The sequence below is a fragment of the Erpetoichthys calabaricus genome, chromosome 3, assembly GCF_900747795.2.
Source record: "Erpetoichthys calabaricus chromosome 3, fErpCal1.3, whole genome shotgun sequence".
In the NCBI taxonomy this organism is placed as follows: Eukaryota; Metazoa; Chordata; class Cladistia; order Polypteriformes; family Polypteridae; genus Erpetoichthys; species Erpetoichthys calabaricus.
The window spans coordinates 205167524-205192479 of record NC_041396.2 but is presented as its reverse complement, the minus strand read 5'-3'; the positions used below and the strand labels follow the sequence as shown (position 1 = coordinate 205192479).

Here is a 24956-nt window from a genome sequence, read left to right as displayed (position 1 = left end):
AGGCAGGATTGGGACCATAACTGCAACATGTTGGGTGATTGCCCGGGAGAGATACTAACATTAATATAACTTGACCGGATGCAAAATTTATTACATTAAAGGACAGTTTCCAGAAATAACTATTCCGGTGACAATATCTGGCAACAGGGAGGCCTGTGTAATTGTGCACAGACTCCTGCTTTGTATTATCTAACCTCTGCCCCGTCTATGTACTTTGGGGTGTTTTAACTGCAGTTCACCTGCAGCTACTGGGGGCATGTACTGTAAAAATGGCCTCAGGCATTCTTCAGGTAATTCTAAACCCTGGAAACAGTTTGCTGCTTTGACCAAAAAATGATACCACATGTAAGTTTAAAAACATGGATTTATGTTTAATGGCTTTGCTATACACAGAACACCGGACATGTCCATGTTTGAAAAAATGGGGGTGTTCTATATGTTAACAGCCTTGAATAACAGAAAATCTATGAAAATTCTGCTGGTAAAAGATATTAAAGAAATAAATATAATGTGGGTTAAGTCTTGGAGAACTTACTGTTTTATGTGCCTGGGATAGGCCCTGGCTACAAATATCAAGTTCATGCAAGTCTTGATGGATTGTTCACAATAGGCAGTAAGTGAAATAGTTAAGCTAGGTTAGGGAAATCTACCACATAATTAGCTACACTTAAAGCTGTCTTTCAATACATTTAAGCGTGTATTCATTGAATGATAGCTTTAATTAAAATAAACAAGAGGGATTAATTGCTAACAGCCTGGGCTGGGGCCAGGCTCTGTTTAGAGTGATGTCACATTCTGGGTAATTCAGTGCAGAGCAGTATGTCCACACAGAAAGGAAATCCAAAAAAAAGCAAGAGAAACATATTTTACATACACCTAATAGGAAGATTGTGTGCCCAGACGTGTTTCTGTGTAACTGGAACATTAAATTTTATTTCATATAGTCTTCTGTTTCCTCAAAAGATGTGTAAATCCAGGCTTTATGATTATGCTGAACTGCATTCTCAATCAGATTGCTTTCTGTGATGTACTATCCTCTTTTATTTATCTGTTCACATATGTAATACTACACATGCTGCCATGCTACTCACTATTACCATGGTTAACTATGAGATCATTTAAAATACCTAATCAAGCCAAATGTTAATTTGACTATGGCCAACTTTCACTTCATATAGTTTAGTACATCATTTCTGAATTGGCAGTAGTGCCTTTCATAGAAAATTGCTGTGATAACAATACTGGGATTTTGCAGAGATTTTCTCATTGACATACAGTATGAGCACAACCTAGTATATTCTAAGATCAATTACATTTGTTAAAAGGCATTGTGAATCATTTGTTTGTGTGTGCATTCTGATTGACTGACATCCCATCAAAATTAGGATCCTTCCTTGAAATGAACAGAGCAGGTTTTGAAAATGAGTGAATGAATGCTTTTGTCACTGTATAGAGCAAAGCAGTAAGGAAAATACAATCAGTGTACCTCAAGATCTTCTGATAAAATAATCAGCTTTTAGTCTCTTATTTTTTGGACATTACCGTGAAAACATGACAGTAAGAAATTAGGTTTCACATTGAGTTATTCTGCAGTCATCTTAAGCTCATGATTAGTTTCTTTAATTAATATTTATTAGTTTTATTAGCCACCTTAGCTATTAGACAGCAGTCTACAACAAATGCCAAGTTTATGATAAAACTGAACATAATAAAATAGCTGCAGACAATGTCAAGGATTTATGGAATTTTTAAATAATTACAAGGTTGCCAGCTGGTGGGTTGAAAGATTTTTATCTTTGGAGGATGATCTTAGGAGAGCCTCAAAAGACAGTGAGGTTGTAACCAAAATCCTGAAAAATTAACCATTGCTGTTACAGTACATACAGCAGCTAGATGAGTGTTGTGTGTTCGGAGGTTGAACTTAATGCATAATTCTCCACTGGTTATATAACTTCATATAACCAGTGGAGGAGTAACTTAATCATGTTGTTAGAGGTTCGCATTAGGCGGTTGTTTTAGGGTGTTCAGTCTGAAAGAAATGACGTTACAAGAGAAAATTTGAAAAACTATGTTTCAACAGAGTATTTAATTAAGAAATGAATGGCAAGTTACTACTATAGTTTTGCCAACATTCTCTCCCATTTTCGTCTTTTTCATTTTTTCTTTATTCTGTTATTTTGTTTTTGATCTTATTATTGAATACATTTGTTAAGTATTTTGTTTGTTTATGTCAGTCCTTTTATTAAGATTTTTAGTTTCTGTTTTTTTTGTTTAGCAATCTTTTTTTCTTTTTTTTTTAGTTGTCTTGATTTTTTTTCCGTTTTGTATTAAGCCTAGAGTTTTCACCTCCCAGTAGTGCAGCTACACATCTAATAAGACTGCTATTAGAACTGTTGTTTGAAGGCTTAGCAGACCCCAAATAGTTCGTTAAGGCATTCGTCCCTTTTCTAATGTCTTCATTCTAATAAATTGATTATTATTTTGACCATTTTCTGTCATGCTTCAGCCAAAGGTCCTTCCCTGACTGGGGTTCATACGCATATTTTATGTCTGTTTTGTTCATTTTTTATTTTTTATTTATGTTCACCATTTGCATCATTCTTTATTTGTAGTTATGTCTATGAATATAAACTGCTGTTGTTATATTCTATTTTTTGTTGGTGGTCCCCCAAGAGGCAGGGCCATATGGCAATCACTGCCAGGAACTGCCTCCCACTCTATAAATCCAGAGGGTCTTCCACAGTTCGTGGCATTGCATTGTGAATCTGTGTGTTAATTGTGTTTTTACTGTGCTTGCTCCTTTGGTATATTTTTCGGAATTTTGACCTTCGTACATTGCATTACCTTAGTGCTTTTGGGCAATTCCTTTGTCTCCTTTTCTTAATGAAGCTTTATTGTTATTAAAGAACATTTTGTGAGAATAAACAATTTATTTTATAGGATTCAGTGTTTACTCTTATTAGTAGCTGTCGCTGACTGTGATATCCTCGTTTAATGGGCATTATTGTAAGTGTTTGGGAGTACATGCTTTAGAACTCTTCAGTGCTTAGGACTCCTACTTCACAACATTTTCATTCTGGATCTTTTGGTTTTCTTTGGATTTGACAATTGTTTATTTTTTGTTTTTCAGTTTGACTTAGTGGATCTTGGTTATTCATTATTTTGATTGTGTTTTGCTGTTTTCTTTTGTATTTTAGTTTCCTTGCTAATTCAGTATTTACTTTTGTCATAATTTTCATTCATTTTTTGCATTGATATATGCTTTATTTCATTTTCATTATTTATTAATTTACTAGAGTAAATCAAATACTTAATAGTTGTGTTCACTGAGCTAGGGCTTTTGTGATTTATTAGGCATTAGACCTTTTGAAATTTTAGGCCTCAAACCCTTTTGATATTTTTTGCCTTTGGCCCTTTATGTGCATTTTAGGCCTAAATTTTCGAGACTGATTAACGTGACTGCTACAAGTGAGCTACTGAAGAATTATAGAAAGACAGTCTTCCTGTTGTATCTTTAATTTTAGCTATTTCAAGATTACTTTAAATGTCCAGTAGGGGAATAAATGTGGTTAGCAGTTTAGTTGAAGTGTGTCTTCTTTGAGATTCACACAGATAGGTTATTTGAATAACATTTGTTATTTAAGGAGCAATATTTGATTATTTTATATTAATATTATTTGCAAGATGATATATATGTTTTATAAAGTAGATGCCATTGCATTTTATTAAAACGAGGATTCCAATGTACTGATACATATGCTAGTTAAATTATGGTGAATTTTGAACAAGTGCAGTTCTGTGAAAAAAGTTTTTTTTTTTATTAAAAGAGCAATGATATTTTGTTCCACATTTTCTAAATACGGATGTTAACTGTTCATTACTAATCAAGTGTTTCTTCTTAAATGTCATTCCATGCATATGCATATAGAATGCATATGTTATGAAGTCACTATGTAAAAACCCTTCAAATAAAGTGTTACTGAAATTTATCACATTATATTAATTTTCTCTATGCATGGTTAACTAGTTTCTAAAACAGCCACCACTTCAAAAATGTATCAGTGCATGCTAATTCAGCCAAGATAAAATCTATATTGTATTGAATCAGGGCATAGTGAATCAGAATCGAATCAAATCAGGACATTAGTGCTGATACCCTGCCCTAGTCTGATGTGAAGAAACAAGTGTTTAGTGTATATGGGTCAGACACTGTCATCCAGCAGCACTCTTTACAAAGTAGAGAAGTTGTTTTCTTTGAAAAACATGGCCTTCTCTTGATCAGTACAAATCTGTGTATCGCCCTTGACTCAAGCCATTTAATTAACTTTATGTACTAAAACGCTTTATGCCGTACATGATCAGCAGATTTTTATAAACTGTCAAGCATTAACCACCTATTAACTTTTATTATTTAAATGAAAGATGGAAAATAATATTATTTTGAATTTGTTTTTAACTAGATTGAATAACTCACATTATGTTCTCAAACTCACTTAATGCATTTGAGGAATGTGGGGAGGCCAATGACCAATCTTGGCAGCATCAGACGATAAACTTAAATTTAGAATATTCTGCATATCCTGTTTCTGCTATCTGCTCAGTTCTATTTAATTAAAAAGGTGTATATCTAATAAATCACTCTATACTACATGTAAAATCCATTATCTTATTGTTTACAAATTAGAAGGAGAACAATTATTTTTTAAATACATAATATATCTAAAACACATGCATATAAAGTTGCCAAAGTGGTTCTGCAAAGTGATGCCATAGAGGAACCATTTTTGGTTCCCAGAAGAATGATACCAGTGGGTCCATGATTTTTACAGGGATGTCTCTGTATATAGTTACAGAGGCTAAGTTCAGATTTTCTTGATCTTTGAGAATCCTTCTACATATATATTAAAGATTTATGTTTGTCCACAAAGCCCAAAGACCTTATTTCATATGCAAAAAGCCCTTTCCAGAATGAAATAGGTCTTTGTCAAGTGATGGTTCAATAAAGAACCATACAACCCAATAAAGTGCCATTACAGAACTGATATTTTTAGAGCGTGGGTTTGACAACTCAACTGTGCATTGTAGTGTTGTTAAAGCTGGTTCTTTTCTTTTACCTACTGCTTTCAACCTAAAAAAAGAACCGGGATCCAAAAATGAATGAATAAAGGGATATTACATTACTTATATATATAAGGGAATGCATTTGAATATACAGTGTTGTTTAATACAGAATTAGAGGAAAACAATTTATTTTAAATTTAAACATTTGAGCATGTTGCAAAATGTTGCCCTTAAGAAAGGCAAGGATTCTTTAGGTTATGTTTTAGAATACATGGGCCTGATACATTTTAAGCTTTATTCAGACATCCCATTTTTTTGAATTACTAAATTATAAGGTCTAATTTGTAATTTAAGCTCATTTCTTTACTGAAGCATAAAATGTCAAAAATTCAAAAATTTATTAGCTAAGACAATTATGAACTTTTAATTATTTTTTAAATCATTGAAATGATTGCAGATATATTAATCCATTAAAATATTTTAGTATTTCTCTTAATAAATGTACATTTTTTCATGTAGGAAAAAATAACTCATGCCCATAATTGGCTTTAATTGAGACATAACTGAGAAATCCATTTGAGAAGACTGAAATAAGCTTTCATATGTTGTATCAACACAACTAAGCATTAAATAATTAGATAAAGCATACAGTATGTATAATCATGATAAAGGTAGAAGTTAAAACCTTTGGATAAAGGTAAAAATAAAGTAAATGTTTAAGTGAATTTTTAAAAAAATCTTTAGACTTTAGTCTAAGAATATTTTGCAAGCTGCATTTTGATTTGCCTCATTTGTCATTGTGATTTTTTAACAGCTATATAAAAATCTTGACAGTGCTTTTGTAAACAATACTCTTATCTCAGTGAGTTATTTGGCTGCTAGGGAAGGGTGACAGGAACACAACTAAATGCTTTCCAAGTGTGAAGCCAGACAAAAGCTAATCCATGGGTGAACTGGATAGAAGACAATTAGGCTCTCTGCAGCACCTCCATCTGTACTGAAGCTGACTTTGTGGATAATCGCATATTTTAATTTAATACTGATACATTTTTACCTTCATCACTAGTCAACAATACAGTGTTTCTGTCCTTTTTATAGAGTGCTTTTTAAGACAATATAAACATGTTTTTTTGTGTAAAAAATGCATACATGTGCAGATGCTCGATTGGAATGACAGGAGCAAGAAGCTAATGTTTTTTGTTTTGTTTTTTTGCTTTCAGAAGTATAAATTAATTACTAGTATATACTGGCAAGATTTCATTTTACCTCCCACATATTACCAAGCACTATTAGAAACTGCTTTGTTTATAAAAGGGAGGAGCTTGTCCTAGTAGTGCTGGGTACAAAACAGAAAACAGCCACTCAGGATGGTGTAACAGCTTACCCCAATGTAACATATGCTTCAGTACAAACCCACACTCATTGATACTGGGCCAGTTTAAAGTTGTCAATCAGCCGTGCTCATGTGTCTTAGGGAATGCTGGAAGAAAACTGCAGGTCCAGGAGAAAATTGAGATACAGGTGAACTTTCATATGCCCTATAAACAGATGAACCAAACTTGATTCTATTGAGTTGCAAAACAGCAGCTCATTCCACACTGCTAATTTCATTACTGATTAATTTAAATTTTTGCCTATCTTTTTTTGTATTGTAACATCTTGAGTCTTGATTGATCTACAGTAACCATATGCTTATCCTCTTAATTAGACATCATTTCAAATTCTGCATGCTGTCCCAACAGTTGCATGAATTGACAGTTAAACTGTTCTTGTAATAAAGTAGAGAGATTTTAGTTATGCATGTTTATGTTCAGCTTTAATTTGCATTTTTCTTATCTTTCTTTCCATTTTTTGGTGGTGGTATCCATTCCTGTTTGTGTCCAACGAACATAAACAAATCTGTTTATTAAGATCAAGATGAAGGATGCATCATCTAATCATTGCATTGTGTTTTTTTGCACTACATTACCCATAAAATTTACACTTTTTTGTTGGGTAGCTTAATGTATGTTTCCTCTTGAAACATTCTCCTTTCCCCTATAATTATCTTAGCAAATATGTTTATTATTTACTGTCATCTTGAATCAGTGTGTCTTCATCATGATCAAGTAGTTAGATATTTCTTGTATTTTCCTCCCCTAATTGTTGACTTTCAAGCCAACATCACCATAGCTCTTTTTCTCTGGAGTCATCAGCAGTTTGAGCAGTTATTATAAATGAACTACCTACCAAATGTGCCCCAACTATTAATCCACTTTCTGAGTTAATGAGATGTCTTGTCTGAGCCACAGTATCCAGAAGAATGATGAACAGTTCTGCTTGCCCATCATTTTTATATAAAATCTTTTATATGATGAGATGTTAATTACTTAGTTATCTACTACATCAATTTTGAGGTAAACCACCTGCATTGAATATAATTTCTATGCCTTATGGTCCCTAGGGGGTGCTGCAGCTCCCCAAACTCCCAACACACAGGCTCAAACACAAGTTTGCTTGTTACAAAGGCCTTTACTGTGGGAAACTCTTACACAGAAGCATTACACACCACAACCACCACTCTAATACTTCTTCTCTTTGCATACTGTTGTCTCTGTTTTTTCTTTTTCTTTTCTCCTTGGATAATCTGTAAGCTTTTTCTCCCTCCTCCTGAGTCAGCCCCCCAGATTGAAGCAGGGCTGCTCCTTTTATGTAACACTAGGAAGCATGTTTAGTGTCCCGAAACTGTGGCTTGGAAGCACTTCCAGGTGAAATTGGACCCTGACAAAGCAGGGCTCACTAGTCCCCTTAGCATCCCCTGGTGGCACCCACAGAACCCAGCAGAGCTGAGCCGACAAACACAAATTCCTAAAATGCCCTGTGGGAATCTGTGGTGACTCCGCAACCCAGGGGGGCTGCTATCTATTGTTCCAGAGGAGACAATGCCCTGTGCAAGCTGTTTCCCTCTGTCCTTCCACACTGAGGTTGTCCCGGCCAGGTAAGGTTTTCAGTAAAGCTTGGTTGCCAATCCTCATGTGGTGTCCTTCACACCCTCATTTAATTAAGTGTTTATTTTACTTGTTGTATTAGAAGATAATGGAAAAAATGTTTTTAGAAAATCCAGGGATTAATTGTATAGTTTTATAGTATTATCATGCTAGTTTACTAAAAATGACAGCTTTTTTTAGAAATGATGAACAAAAAAACACAAGCATGGAAAACAATAGAACAAATTAAAGACTCCTGCGTCTAGGGATTTAACTAAGAAACATGTGAGGGGTTTCTTTCCACCCTTGTCTTACTCAAAGCCCTTGTAAATCATTGCTCACTTTAAAAAAATCAGCACTTATCTAGCGAGCCCTCATATGTGCCAAATTAATATGCCTGGGGTCATGGTGGGCTCAGTGTACCCATACAGTGGCATGCATCAGAGTGTGGAGCACATAAGGAAATGAGCCGCTTCAGCTTAGACACTGTCACAGTGAGGTTTCACTGTGTTGCTCAAAGAGATGAGCCAAAGGTCCTGGAAAGCAGTACTTACCTGTAACACCACAGATGGATTCCTCAACTGAGATGCAAACTAAAATTAAAAACTGCCTTCTTCTAAGAGACCACATGTCAATCGGTGAAAGCTGCATACCTATCAAGAGAATCCAATCTGAACACCACAACAATGACTAAAAACCAACAGAAAGAAATCTTTGAATCATACAACAGTCATACATCTAGCTATGACAGATAGTCAGACTCATAGGTATATATACTGTAGTTCTTTTACGCATTGCCCTTTTCACATTACATTTATATGCATCTCTCCTGATTGTAAACTTCCTTGTAGTCTGACAATAACTCCTTAAACCAAAGCTATTTAATGTTATGTTTGTGGCTGCTTGCATGGCTCGGTGTGGCCAACATGAAGTGTTAACTCCACTGATGGACAAGTTTCAGTGCTGGGAATTGCACTGTAGAAAAATTGTTCTGGTTACAGTGCCACCTCAAAGCCACAACAGTGACAAAATTACCAGAACAACTATAACACCATGCAAGGATAATGTTATATGTGGCTTGTATTCATTCAGCACAATCAGGCTGTGCTGGGATCCTCCAAAATTTCGACAGAGGTTAATGTAACAATTACCAGATGCTGTTAAAGTGTGCAGATGTTTGGAGGGTGTAAGGTTATGGAAAGCCACTCCAGTGTGATACAGCACAATAATGAAAACAAAAAGCACAAATAAATAATAAAAAAGAAAAGCAAGCTGTCTAACAAAATAAGTAGAAAAAAATGATATATTATATATATATATATATATATATATATATATATATATGTACATGGAATAATAATATTTCATAAGCAAAACTTATTAAATACACAAACCCCAGTGATCCACTAAATTTTGACTGAACTGCATGGCTTAGAACAGTTTGATTATTGTGAGCTTCTTTTGTCTTGGCACTATAGTATATATTATTTAATTTTTTGACAGAGCTAGATAGGGTTGGGTTCTTGTAAAAATATATTTTGAACCTGTGTATTGTGACTTTACATTCCTTTGTTTTGGACTTTAGGTAAATATGTTGACTGATTGCAACCACATTCAAAGAAGAATCATAGGGAATAAATATAAAATAAGAAATGTAACTGAGAAGGTGCAGCTAGATTGGCGCAGGTGACTTCTTACATATATCTGTTTAGTATTCAGTGGTTTTCTTTCTCATTATAAATCTACCACCTGGTGCATCCATTTAACACATGTTCATGTTTTCTCAAGCTTTTAAATGAGCTCCCTGTGTTTATGTTAAAATGCACGATCGGATCAGCTTCACGTGTTGCATTAATTATATTCTCTTCTTGTGTGATTTACAGCGCAAGCCTCCTATGGTGGTGAATGACCTGTTTGAGGACATTAAAGATGGAGTGATGCTGCTTGCCTTGCTTGAGGTTCTATCTGGACAGAAATTGGTCAGTATTTTTCATAAAGTTATTCCTTTTTAAAGTTGGAACTATAGATGTTGAGACCTAATGCAGTAAATAAACAATACTTTAAAGTAATTCTCTTAGTATTATATGGAAAATAGTGTTTTAATTCTGTATTGGCAGGTTGCTAGTCCTTTGCAGGGACTAAATAAAAAAAAATTACATGGAGACAAAATACAGCACAAAATATTAATCAGTCAAGTGTACAGTAAATGTGAATTATCTAGTAGAATTGCTTAGTCTATTTTTCTATACCTGTAATACATAATATTCCCTAGCAAGTATGACTCATGCTGCATCTTTGAAATTTGTTATAAACTGATCCAGCAGTTGTACAATTTTCAGGAATAATTTTAAGATCTTCAGACAGAAACCCCATTATTTTAAGAAGGTGAAGGGCTTGTGAGCATTCAGGAGTGCTTATTATATATAAGAGGTGCTGACTATTGTGTCAGAGCATAACAGTTCATTTGCAGGTTAACACCTCACTAACACTCTGGCTTAACGAATAGCTTTTCATATGTTTTTTTTGCCCATATTAGCCAGTTGTAAGTATTTTTCATAACAGATGGGGTCACACTTCAGATCTTACACTTTTTGAGCCTTAAGCTTGAACAGGTACCAGTAATCTCTTTATTGGCAAAAATCATTCACAGTTCCCTGCAGCTAAGTGGGGTCTCCTGTGGTCATTGTATTCTAAGTTCAACAATTTATTCTTTGGGCATTTTATGCTTTGGTCTTCCAATTCCCATGCTTTTCTTCAATCTTTGTGTGTTTAAGCCATGTGAGCAAGGCCGGCAGCTGAAACGAATCCACTGGGTCTCCAACATTGGTACTGCCCTGAAATTTCTGGAGGGAAGACGGGTATGTGTGAATGCTGTTATCTTTTTAATAGAATGTTAATGGAAAATGCATGGGTTTTCAAATTTCTGGTTTTAACCCTTAAATTACAAATGTCTTAACCAAAATAGTTTACCATTTGTAGCTCTTTCTTGAATGCTGTATTTTTTTTCTGTTGTTTTTACTGTTTGTTACTGTTGGGGTGTTTTTGGAACCTCATTATATAAATACTTAGCAAGTGTAATCAATATGTATTTCTTAAAATACCTTTGAGTTTTCTAAATCATATTTGTTAAGATGGAAGTTTACACAAAAAGCATGTCGGTACTGTATAACAGAACTTACAAGAGGTATGTTTAGGGCCTTCTGTATAGAGGGGTAAATGGGCAACCACCCTGGGCTTTTCTCTGGCTAAGCCAACCACCTGTATTCCACACCTCAATCTCCCTTCATGGATGCATAAAAATATAAATACATACATGTTTGAATAGTTTAATAAAACCAAAGACATGTAGGTTAGGTGCATTGGTGATTCAAAATCGTCCCTAGTGTGTGCTTGGTGTGTGGGTGTGTGTGTGCCCTGCCTTGGGCTGGCACCCTGCCCGGGGTTTGTTCCTGCCTTGCGCCCTGTGCTAGCTGGGATTGGCTCTAGTGGACGCCCGTGACCCTGTGTTAGGATATAGTGGGTTGGAAAATGACTGACTGACTAAACTGACAAATACACAATTCATATCCTCACACATGATGAACTGTACTGTCTGTCTCCATCCCCCAGAAATGAGAACACCAGTCTTGCCTGAGGTCCTGCTAATTTAGGATTATATTTAGGTTTGGTAGTGATTAAATGTGTCATGTTAGAAAATTACCATTACCTGCAGTGCTAGCTTTCATTGTTCAAAATTTCTAAAGCACCGAGGGAACATGTTTGGTGGAACAGGCTGCAAGTCCCAGGAAACGAGTGGTTTATGCAAACTATTCAATTCAGTTCAATTCTTTATTGTCATGTGTACAAATGCAAGTACCATGTACAATGAAATGCTTGCTTGCATGTGCCCCTGCAGACAGTGAACATAGACAAAAAAACACACAATAAATAAATGAATATAAATAAGTAAATAAATATAAATAAGAGACTGTACAGGTCTTTTGTGTATAAATCAATAAGAGCAAAGTTGGGGACCTCACCAGAATCTGTACATGTAACGTGTTGTACTGTATATCTTTCTTCATGTTACTAGGACAGAACCAGAAACCACAAAATGAAATATGAGTCAAAACCAGATTTTCATTTCCTAAAATGATTTTTCTTCTGGATATAGTTTAAGCGCTACTCTCTAAGAAAGTATTTTCTTCAATTAATCAAAGATCCACTTGATGCTCTCTTTTTTAATGCAATGTTGCAAATACGAATTAACACCACATTGCCCAGCATTGCGCTACATCCACAAGCATAAAATTGTGCCCACTGAAAAGTATGGAGAATAACAAAAGGTCAAAACAGCAAGAATAAAAAAAATGCATTACAACAAAAATAAAAAGTAGAAATGTAAAACTAATGTGTTGCTAACCATAATGTTACTGAAATATCAATGAAGAGTAAAGATGGGAATAAAAAAATAATTCACACAGAGACAAAAACCAACACAAAAAAATAATCCACAGTTCCTGACACCAGGGACATAAAATCATGCTATCTTCATTCACCACGATTCATTAATTTAATCCTGCATTTTACTTCTTCTCTCTTTCCCTTTTGTTCTCCTCTCCGAGGAGAAAGTTTTTTTTTGGTCAACTTGAGGCTGTAACTTCCATCTTTATATCAGAGATGAGTTAATCTCTTTATTTTTTAAGTTAATTCTTTGACATTGTCTATAGCATTTTCATGTCAGTCTAACAAAAAATGAAAACTTTATTAGAAAGGAAAGGTGTAAACAAAGAAGCAAACACAAGTACATAAAAACAATAAAAACCAAACACTTCAGAACTAAAGGTCTTAACTAGAAGTTTGTGAGACTTGCCCGGACACCACCAGTTGGAAACCACATCTTCATAAAATTCACACATTTATTACCCATAAATAAATAGAGGATTACAGTTTCAAACACAAACACAGTGCACTCAGCACTAATCACCTCTATTCAGACTTTTCTTTCTCAGTCCTTGGCCGCCTTTCTTCTCCTCCCGGGAGCTTTGTCGTGCTCCCACTCCTGACTCAAGCTCCCCAATTGTAGGAAGGCGGCCCCTTTTATTCCCGCCCGTATGTGCTCCAGGTAGCTGATCACGTCCTTCTGGCAGCACTTCCTGGTGTGGCGGAATCATTTCCATGGTGAAGAGAAACCCCTTCACAACAGCCAACCAAGTGAACAACACTCTCCAGGGGGTAGGCGTATCAATATCCAAGTCAACCATAAAGAGAAGACTGCATGAAAGTAAATACAGAGGGTGCACTGCAAGGTGCAAGCCACTCATAAGCCTCAAGAATAGAAAGGCTATATTGGACTTTGCTAAAGAACATCTAAAAAAGCCAGCACAGTTCTGGAAAAACATTCTTTGGACAGATGAAACCAAGATCAACCACTACCAGAATGATGGCAAGAAAAAAGTATGGAGAAGGTGTGGAACAGCTCATTATCCAAAGCATACCACATCATCTGTAAAACACGGTGGAGGCAGTGTGATGGCTTGGGCGTGCATGGCTGCCAGTGGCACTGGGACACTATTGTTTATTGATGATGCGACACAGGACAGAAGCAGCTGAATGAATTCTGAGGTGTTCAGAGACATACTGTCTGCTCAAATCCAGCTAAATGCAGTCAAATTGATTGGGCGGCGTTTCATGATACAGATGGACAATGACCCAAAACATAAAGCCAAAGCAACCCAGGAGTTTATTAAAGCAAAGAAGTGGAAAATTCTTGAATGGCCAAGTCAGTCACCTGATCTTACCCAATTGAGCATGCATTTCACTTGTTAAAGACTAAACTTCAGACAGAAAGGCCCACAAACAAACAGCAACTGAAAGCCGCTGCAGTAAAGGCCTGGCAGAGCATTAAAAAGGAGGAAACCCAGCATCTGGTGATGTCCCTGAGTTCAAGACTTCAGGCTGTCATTGCCAGCAAAGGGTTTTCAACCAAGTATTAGAAAGGAACATTTTATTTCCAGTTATTTAATTTGTCCAATTACTTTTGAGCCCCTGAAATGAAGGGATTGTGTTAAAAAAAGGCTTTAGTTGCCTCACATTTTTATCCCACGGAATTAAAGCTGAAAGTCTGCACTTCAACTGCATCTGAGCTGTTTCATTTAAAATTCATTGTGGTAATGTACTGTACAGAACCAAAATTAAAAAAAAGCTGTCTCTGCCCAAATATTTATGGACCTAACTATATGAGTTAGAAATCAAGTGAAGTTCATAACCAAAAAGTCAGTCCCATCTTTTGTCAAAGGCTTATTCAGAAACGAAAAAGCCTAGTTGAAAAAGAAAAGCAAGGAGTCTGGAAACCGGGTTCAAAGTTCTAACGCAAAACACATTGCATGAAAAGTATTGTTATCCAAGTCTTGACCTAAGATGACCCGAAAGTGCATGGTGTTTGTCTTTTATATTGTTGCGTTGCTCACTTTATAAGCCACGACCCTCATGATTACCACAGCAATGCTGTAACAACTGCCCAACAGACTGGTAGCGTCCATTAAAAAAAAAAAAAAACACTAAATCATTTTGAAATAAGATGTAAATTTAAGTGAATGCTTGCAAATTTGTTTTGAATACATTTTAGAGTGCAAAATCAGAATCAGTATATGTCAAAGTCAAAAAGACAAAAAAGAATTTCAAAAACAGATGTAAAATAAAGTCAGGAAGATTTTATAAAAAAAAAAACACAAATTATTACAGGCTTAGCGTAAACATTGAGTGATTGCTATTATTGTAAAAGCATTAAAATGGCAGTTTTTACTACATTCTTATTTGTTCATTAGTGTTTTTCCATGGTAAACCACCCCAAAACACTTTGTTTGAACATCCATCCATTTTCCTAACTCACTTATCCATGGCAAGGTTGCAAAGCAGCTGGAACAACACCTGGAAAGTTGCCAGTCCATTTCAGGGTAAACACACTTACTCACTAAGGCCAATTTAGCAACACCAAATCACCGAAGCATCATGTGTTTGGACTGTGGGTAACCAGAGCACACAGTTCAAACCCATGCAGACTATATATAAATTTCATGCAAGGATCACCCATGATGCAAACCCTGGACTCCTTACAAGGCATCAGACCTACCGCTGCACTAGTGTACATTACACCATATATTACAGACACAGTAAAATGTATTACTCCATTGCTGTAAATCATAGACACATTCCCTCTTTTATTTTGCCATGCAACCTGTGCTCTTTTCAGATTATGAATGTTTTTTTGAGGGTGAATCATGCAGGTCCTGCACAGAGAGCCTTCTCTTGGGCTGAAATGCTAAATGAAGTGTTGCTAATGGTCCAGCTCGTAACACAATATTGGTAAACAACAGTGTGTGATTTTTTTTTTTTGAAGTGGAGATGGTGGTGGTCTGCGGTGGGCTGGCGTCCTGCCGGGGTTTTTTTTCCTGCCTTGCGCCCTGTGTTGGCTGGGATTGGCTCCAGAAACCCCCGTGACCCTGTAGTTAGGATATAGTGGGTTGGATAATGGATGGATGGATGGTGGTGGTGCTATTCATTGAACACTTGAACACATAAGCTATATCAAGTGTTATATTTAAGTTTTAAACATGAAAACTTAAACCAGTCAGGCTGTACAGCTTATCACACTCAGTCTGTTGTGCTTAACTACAAGATTAAGTGAGAAACAATTTTAAAAGTAAAAGTAATTTTGTAAAATACATTTTATGATTCAAGCATATTGAAATTATATGACTAGAGTGTAAGTTGAAACTGCAGTCTTGTGGCTTGAAGTGTATGAATCAGTTCAGGCAATGTGAACCGTGTTAATTTGTGGTGCAAACCTATTCATCTACTTTTACTGCCCAATGCCTCTTGTAAAGTGTGTTTATTAAATGTTGCCAGCAACAGGAAACAAATAGTTTAGTATGTCTGAATGTGACAGTGGAATTATGCTTGATAAAGAGATATGAGGACTACTAGAACTCGGGTAAGGTTACACAAAATAGAACATCAATACAATGAAGTGTAAATTTGTTCATTCTAAGCATGTTAATTTGCAGGACAAAAGACTGGTGCACAAATGTGAGGGGTAAAATACTTTTTGTGAAGTTAAACTTCATAATAATATTTCTATTGTTGAATGAAATAATAAAAAAAACTTTACTGCTATTTGGGATTTGATTTGTCATGAATGGTTTTGAAAACAAACATATATGCAGTATATGTCAGTAGTTAAAAATGTAATCAAAGATAGCACTAAGAAAAAACTTTGGGTTTTATCCCTTATGATCTAACACCAATCTTTTTTCATTTAACCATGCTGGCTAAAGTCTGTATACAGAGGATCTCCGGTTAGTATGAAGCAACCTTACTGACGATTCTTGTTGAAAGCATTCATTTTGTAATCCATAAATATTTATCTAATTTCCTGTTTCTTGTTTTATTTAGTATACATTAAAATGATTTTAAATATTACATACCTGAACATTTCAAGGTGGGAAATGCTGCAGACCACAAGGTGTTTTGTTTTAAATACTGAATGAAAGAAACCTTAACCATTTTTGTTTAATTTTACAGATCAAATTAGTCAACATTAATGCAACTGACATTGTTGATGGACGGCCTTCCATTGTACTTGGCTTGATTTGGACCATAATTCTGTATTTCCAGGTTAAATCTTTTGCCTTATTTTTCTTGCCACCTGTCTTTGTATTACTGCCAATGTGTCATTTTTAGTGACAAGTCTCTGCATACTGTGTGTCTATAAGTTGCAAGTTCCTATATGAACCCTTTAATTACTGTAAAGACATGGAAGCTTTGGTCAACTCAGATTTCAAATATGCCTTGAAATTTTTAATACTGATATGGGCGATAAAGTTGTACAGCTGAAATTTTCACCACATAACTGATTGAGTCTCTGAATTAAGTGTCTTCTTTATGAACTTTGTATGTTCTCCCTATGGTTTAATAGCTTCCTCCATTGATTTTGATTTCTTGCTAAACACACATTTTTACGCTGATTGGTGAAACTATATTGGCCTTATATGAGTGAATATGGCTTTGAATGTCCCCTGCAATGAATTGTGGTCAAACCTGCTTTTAACCATCCTCTATCATTGCTAGCGGTGATGCTGCCAAGGGAATGTGAATATCAAAAGTATGAAACTGTTATTGATAAAACATCTTTCATATAGTGCACATTCTACATATTTGCAGAAATACTGTAGGTACCATGCTTTTATACTCTTGAGTTATTGATTGGCTTAATCTAAAAAGTGGTAATTTTCAGCAGAGCTAATAATGGTACCTAGTTTTATTCATATCTCATAATCCTCTTTTGCAGAGCTTACATGTTCTCACATTGTTTGTTTTGGTTTCCACTTCATATTTCAAAGATATAATGGCAGTTTGATTGTCAAATATAAAATGGCCTAGTGACATGTCTAATGCTTATCTCTACTTTGCTGTAGCTACTCTTGTCATAGACATGAAAGTAGGTTTAGAAAAAGTGTAACTGGACAAATAATTTATTTTAGTCAAATCTACAATCAAATTATGATAATTAATGATGTTTCAAGAGCAAAAAGAAGTCATTCTTCTATTCATTTGTTGAACCTGTGAAGGGTTGTGTAGAGCTGCAGCATATTTAAGCAGACCCTGAATATGATATCCGTCCATTGTAGGCACATGTACTGATAATGGGCAGATTTAAAGTCACCATTTACAATGATAAGCATGGGATGTAGAATGAATCAAAACAGATCATGTAAAATCTTCAAAGGTCAGAACAGGGCTTTTAATCTAACCCAAGTGCCCTGGCTCTTGATTACTACATTGTAATGATGATTATCCCATTAAAGAAAATATAAAAAAATGGAAGACTGACATTTATTTTCATGTTTCAGTTTTCATGAACATGTATCTCTACCAATCTTACATTTTAGTGCTGTACAATATAACTGTCTTATTGGTATATTTTTGCTTCAGATTAGAAAGGTGTTGTTTGTAACTATTGTAAAATATGCTTCCTGATTAGTATTGAATTGCAAATCAAGTAAATGTGCCAATATAATTTTTGTTTTGCAGATTGAGGAGTTGACAAGTAATCTACCTTTACTTCAGTCATTATCCAGCAGTACTTCATCTGTGGACAGCTTGGCTAGCTCAGAGACAGCTAGCCCTCCAATGAAAAGAAAAGTTCTCACAAAATTCCAAGGAAATGCTAAAAAGGCTCTGTTAAAATGGGTGCAGTACACCGCAGCAAAGTAAGCCCAGCCTTTGTTTTAATGAGCCTAGTAAAAGAGAGATTATATCTATTTACATGAGCCCTACCATGCACTGTGACAATAAGCAAGAAATGGAAACTTCCTGGATTGTGTTTGTAGGATTATGCTGGAAATTCAAATTTATTTTTTACATTTTAATGCAAAATGTTTTCAAAATAGAATAATTTAGCCTGCTTATTCATAGACTCATGCATTCCTAGAAACTCGTAGTTAATAAATAATATTGAGCTAACCTTGGTAAACAAAAATGCATAAATGTAGCCGGATACCTGAAGAACAAGTTTTCATTTTACAGTCTTTCAAAGTTTGTTTACTTTTAGCTGTAGTTCAAGAAGTGTACTTTAGTTTACCAGGCAACGTTTGTTGCAGACATACTGTACTTGACCTGACAGAGTGATCCATCTAGCTATCCATTTTACAAACCTGCTTCTTCCATTATGGTATCCAAGCTTGATTCAAAAGAATGCTGTGTATCACATATTGGCACAATAGAAACTGCTAATCTGCTTAAACAGGTTTTTGACTCTCAATTGTAATTTGTATTGACCATTCTTTAACATTTTAATAGTGTTTTTATATTGTTAGATGAGAATTAAAGTGATAACAGTTTTGTGTTCAAGTAGAAAATCACATTGTTTATCTAATTTACTGAAGTGTGGATATTCATAATTTCATTGCCTGAACATTTGTCTTTGGCTAAGGCCGTTCATACCAATTAAGAACTGGATGGGTAGTAATGACTTCAATTAGTAGAGATACATGGAAAGGATGGAGTTAATTGGTTAAAGACAAATACTCCTAAATATGTAGGGCAAGGAAGCATTTTAATCAGCTGAAACAGCTGGAATAGCCAGCAGGCAAAGCATGGGTGGCTCATACTTGCAGGAAAATAAGACTAATTGCTTGTTCTTTAAATTGGAATACTTTGCATCTTAAATCTTATTGAACAGTTGTTTTTGAGACGGTAGCTTGTTGAAATTCAGACATCACTGTATATTGTTACGTTTCTCAAGGACATATGAGAGTTCAACTTGGGAATATTTGACTAAGTCATTCAGGCCTAAGAATAAAGCACTTACAATTTGTTCAAAGTGGACAGAAATCTGAATATTCTTGTATTAGTTATTAAAAGGTATTTACTTGAAAGTATGTCAGGTAACTGTTTCTGTCTATCCATCTTTTGAATCTGTTTTAATGCATGTGTGTACCAAGCACTGACAAGTTCAGTATTCATATTTTTGCCTCAGTTTCTGTGCTTTTTATATAGTTGGTTGTATAATGCTTACAATTGATAAATTAGCTTTCTTAAGGGTTACCTGTTTATATAGACACAATTATTCCATCCATCCATTTTCCAACCCACAGAATCCGAACACAGGGTCACGGGGGTCTGCTGGAGCCAATCCCAGCCAACACAGTGCACAAGGCAGGAACCAATCCCGGGTGGGGTGCCAACACACACAAACACACCCACACACCAAGCACACACTAGGGCCAATTTAGGCCCACCAATCCACCTAACCTGCATGTCTTTGGACTGTGGGAGGAAACCGGAGCACCCGTAGAAAACCCACGCAGACACGGGGAGAACATGCAAACTCCACGCAGGGAGGACCCGGGAAGCGAACCCGGGTCTCCTAACTGCGAAGCAGCAGCACTACCACTGTGCCACCGTGCCGCCCTAGACACAATTATTGCCTGAGATATTTTTTCATACAAGCTTGAGCTACACGTGTATTTGGCAGGTTTACTAGGGTTGGATGAACCCCATATCAGCTGCACTTCCTTGGTACTCTGTTTTCAAGACTTTCATGTTTGTGTAGCCAGATGACAACTTGGCTAATAATACGTTTTGAAAGGAATGTGAGATAAATAGCCTTTTGGGGCTATTCTAAAGAGGCGTTGATAAACAAACAGGGGTGAAAACCAAGATTCCTAACCTGCCTCATACCAGAAGCCAAAATGAAAACCAAACTTAGCAGAATGAAAGAAAAGTCTGCTGAAAGCTGCTAACTAAAGTTGGAATGCATTAATCCCCTAACTAATTTTCACATATAGATTGTTTATTGCTTTCATCTTTGTCCAAAATCTTGGACACCAGAGCCACCACGCTTCCACCTTTTTGAGTGACAGCGCAATGGTGTCTTCCCACTCCCATGTTACAACAATGTGAATGGCAACCATTGTCATTCCCTATCTCCATGAAGCTACTGTAAAGGCTCAGAGTGGCAGTGCCCATTAAAAAAGACAAATACAATATGCCTTCTAATGGAATCATTAAAAAATGCTAAAACTTTATAACAATAAGAAAATTTGTTTCAATAATGAAATAATTGAACAAACAGAAGTTCAGATGTATTATAACAGAGTAGTTTGGGATATCTAAACAATTGATTTATGTAGGAAAATCCAAAACAACCGATAGCCAATTGATATTGTAGATAGCATAATTAGACCTAGAATTATAATAATTAATTGGTTTGTCTGTATTAGTAATCTGATTCATATTAAAATTTAAAAAATTTGTAAAGTCCATTTAAAACGTGTAATGAAAAATTTTCTCACTTGGAAATAAATCTGTTTTGATTAACAACATCATGCTAAGTACACAGAAAAACCTGTGTCTACTTACCAAAACCTGGCTTAGTAAAACTGATAGTGTTCCTTTGACAGCATCAGGTATAAGACATCTGCCAAGCATGTAAATTTCAGAGCCCATCCATGCACACATCAGTAATTTATCAATAATATATGAAATAAAGTGTACATCAGAACCAATAGCCACCAAGAACTCATAAGTAAATGTGAAAATAGTATGTAAAACCCATAAGGAATAGCAAGCTTTAAATGTATTTTGAGGAATGTTATAAATTTGGTATGGGTTTACATGAGAAACAAAATTTACTTATTCTTATAAAGTGTATTTCCACTTTTAAGAGTAGCATCTTATATGCTACTTACAAATTATAACCAAGTATATAATTAAGATACATATAATATATGTAATAAAGTACATGTTACAAAAGTAATGCTTTCAAGGAAAAACATATCACAGCATGTAGTGCAACAAAACCATGGGGAGCATCCAATATAACAAAGTAATTCAAAACTATTTTTTATTACAAAAAAAACCCAACAAAAAACTCCAAATTGTAAATGGTTACTTAAATGTAAAGAATTGTCACCCTGCTTAGTTAATTCTTCTGTAGTTGCACTTTCCAATTGTTAGAGTGAAAAAAAAATAAAGCAGAGCCAAAAGGGTGACTCTTTTCAATTTAAAAAGTAAAATATTAGTTTTTTTTTCTTTTAACCTAAAATAACTACATATATTTCTTATGGTGGCAAGTTTAGCAAATAAATATATGTTTTTCAGGCGCCTCGGAATCGAGGTGAAAGACTTTGGGCCCAGCTGGAGGAGCGGAGTTGCCTTTCATGCTGTGATTTATGCAATTCGTCCTGATTTGGTAGATATGGATAAAGTAAGGAGGCGTTCAAATAGAGAAAACTTGGAAGAGGCCTTTTCCATTGCAGAAACTGAGCTAGGAATCCCCCGACTGCTTGATCCAGAAGGTATTATTTTTTTAAATACTATCTTCATTCAAAACTTTTTATATTCTTCAGATTAATTAATATTTGTTGTTTATATATGATAAGTGATTTATTCTTGGCTACATGATTCTTTTTTCCTCAGGCTATTGACTTGAATGTATTTGTTAATCCTTTCAATTTTGTACACATTCACTTAATCATGTTCTTCGATGGAGGATAAACATCCACTGAAGGAAATCTGTAGCAGAAATAAAGTAAATGTGCTTCAGTGCTAAAAATCATTATGATCAAGTTAGATGATCTTTTTAAAATATTAGATTTTGTTCCATCCACCACTCCATTTTTTTTCTCAAGTAGCTCCTTCCATCTGGGGTTGTGATGAGCCAGAACACACACTAGTAACTTGTAGAAGCCAGCCCTGAATATGATATGAGCCCATTACTGGGCACACTCACACACTAATCCTCTCTCATTCTGGGACTGAATAACTTAACAACAGAGTCTTGAGATGTGAGAGAAGCTGGAGTACTTGAAGAAAAGAAATGTGGTCAATGGTTGTATATCCAAACTCCCCGCAGGCAGAAAATAGACAGGGACAATTATAATGGGTTATGTGCCTTAGCATGTCTATTCTAACATTAGTGGATGGATATCTATTGAGAAAGTTTTGCTATATGTATTCTTTGTCAGTGATGTTTTTAATGGTGCATAGCAATAGTATCAAGTAAGTTACTTTTTGTGTGTATTTTAGATGTGGATGTTGAAAAACCGGATGAAAAGTCCATCATGACATATGTGGCCCAATTCCTTAAACATTATCCGGACCCACACAACACAGAGACAGATGGCCATGACGAAGAGGTAAAAGTGATGCAATGTTTCTGCTTAAAATGTTTTGCTGTATCATCTCATTTTATGGGTAAACAAGTGAAAAAGCAAACTTCAAATAATGTTAATGGCTTATGGATGAATTGTCTCATATTTTTAAAAAGATTTTTGAAACCATATAGAATAATGTACATCAAAGTACAATACTGGAAAAATTAGAATGTCTTCTTTCTTGTTCATTATTTTTCTTTATCTAACCACTTTGGGCCTGGGCCTAGGCGTACTTCATGCAGAGATGAACGTGCACAGTCTGAAAACTTTCATACATCATAGATTTTAACTTTGAATTTGTCTAACTCTGTCTCCATTTCCAGTTTGGAAAAGACCTAAATTTTAACTACCAAAAAATTGGATTATTCCTTTGTAATCAAAAATATTTATTTAAAAAAAGGGCATTTTTTGAAAATGGACCAAAAAAATTACACCTTAAAGGATTATTTAATTAATTTAACTTTAAAAATTCAAAACATGTTAAACCTAGCTTCCATTTACAAGCATGCACATTTCAGCCCACTGTTATGGGTAGACAATAACAGTGCTGTCAGTATCAGGTACAAGTCTAGAGCTGGCTCTCCTAGACACATAGCCACTCACACCAACACCTGCAGTCTCTCACACCAAGACAATTTAGAGTCACCAGTTAACCCAACACACATCTCTTTTGTAGGTGGAAAGAAAACTAAAGTCCCCGGAGGAAAACCCCTTCACAAAAACAGGAAAAACACGTTTTGTCATGGTAGGGTCCTAGGGTGCCCCTATTAACCTTTACAGTATACTCTTTATTGTGTAGACCCTAACAGAATGCCCCAAATCCTATAATCTTACCACAGTATTGGGATTGACTGTTGTTGTAGTTGTAAGCCTGTAACGCCCCGTTTCAAATACAACCATTGATTCCTAAAATGTAATAGTCCATATTTTTATCGTTATGTTATTACACCGTCCTACACCATTTTATTTGATAACTTTGGCGCCACTGTGCTATTCTATTTTAACCTTACAAGGTTTCTTTTTGTTTAAGAAGACAAATTTGTATTTTGTCAGTTTTCTAAGGCAATTGAATTAGAAGAGATTCCACCAGATATAGGGATCACAGTTTTAAGTTATTTTTTAATTAAGTACACTGCGGTGGGCTGGTGCCCTGCCCGGGGTTTGTTTCCTGCCTTGCACCCTGTGCTGGCTGGGATTGGCTCCAGCAGACCCCTGTGACCCTGTAGTTAGGATATAGCGGGTTGGATAATGGATGGATGGATTAATTAACTACATTTATATATCACATTTGTAATCTACTCAATGCCCTTTACATAGACAATAGGAAAACACCTCAACTACCACCAATGTGTTGCATCTATCTGGACAATACAGTGGCAGCCATTCTTGCACCACTAGTATCAGGTGGTGAAGGGGTGAGAGGAATAGTTATCTTATAAGGGACAGGAAATGACTATGGGGTCAGAATGACTAGGCTATGGTGGGCAATTTAGCCAGGAAAACAGGGTGAACCCTATTACAGTGGAACCTCTAGATACGAGTTTAATTCGTTCCAGAACTGAGCTTGTATAGCGAATTTCTCGTATCTAGAACAAACTTCCCCATTGAAAATAATGGAAATCCAGTTAATCCGTTCTGCACCCCAAATATATTAACATAAAAATCAATTTTCCTAATAAATAACACTGATAAATTATATATACTGTAGTCTACCTTTAATAAATAACACTGGTAAATAATATAACTGATTATTAAAAGAATCAAAACAGGTGTCCAAAGTGCAGTAGAGCATTCAATAAATCTTTAAATAAATAATCCTTAAAACAGTTGTGAAGTGGAGGTTTAAAATACACAAGAATAACAATCCTTTAACACGAGGTTAAAACGTCAACAAGAAGCAGTCTTTAAAAACAGATGACAATCCCCCGGTGCTTCTTCTCTGTTAGCGTCTCACCTATTTCTCCCATGCGGGCTCTAAAACAGGCGAGACACTCTTAATGCAGCTGACCTTCTCTACACCGTCCTGCTTCAGCTGTTTGGCTCGCCTGTTCAGCTACACGCGAGCCTGCACTTGCCTGCACTTGCCTGCCTGCCTCTCTCTCTCCTCTCTCTCTCTCTCTCCTCTCTCTCTCTCTCTCCTCTCCTCTCTCTCTCCTCTCCTCCTCTCTCTCTCCCTCCTCCTCCCCTCTCTCTCTCCTCTCTCTCCCTCTCTCCATTCTCTCTCTCTCTC

General features: G+C 35.6%; 1 protein-coding gene across 1 annotated transcript in view; it reads left to right on the top strand.

Annotated features, from left to right (window-relative positions):
- Positions 1–24956, top strand: part of LOC114648588 (nesprin-1-like) — a 360492-nt gene that overhangs the window by 25905 nt on the left and 309631 nt on the right. Inside the window, exons 3-8 of the mRNA XM_051924543.1 lie at positions 9911–10006; positions 10802–10885; positions 16590–16682; positions 18099–18277; positions 21672–21868; positions 22599–22708. Coding sequence (XP_051780503.1) covers positions 9911–10006; positions 10802–10885; positions 16590–16682; positions 18099–18277; positions 21672–21868; positions 22599–22708 — 759 coding nt within the window. The remainder of the gene's footprint in view (positions 1–9910; positions 10007–10801; positions 10886–16589; positions 16683–18098; positions 18278–21671; positions 21869–22598; positions 22709–24956) is intronic.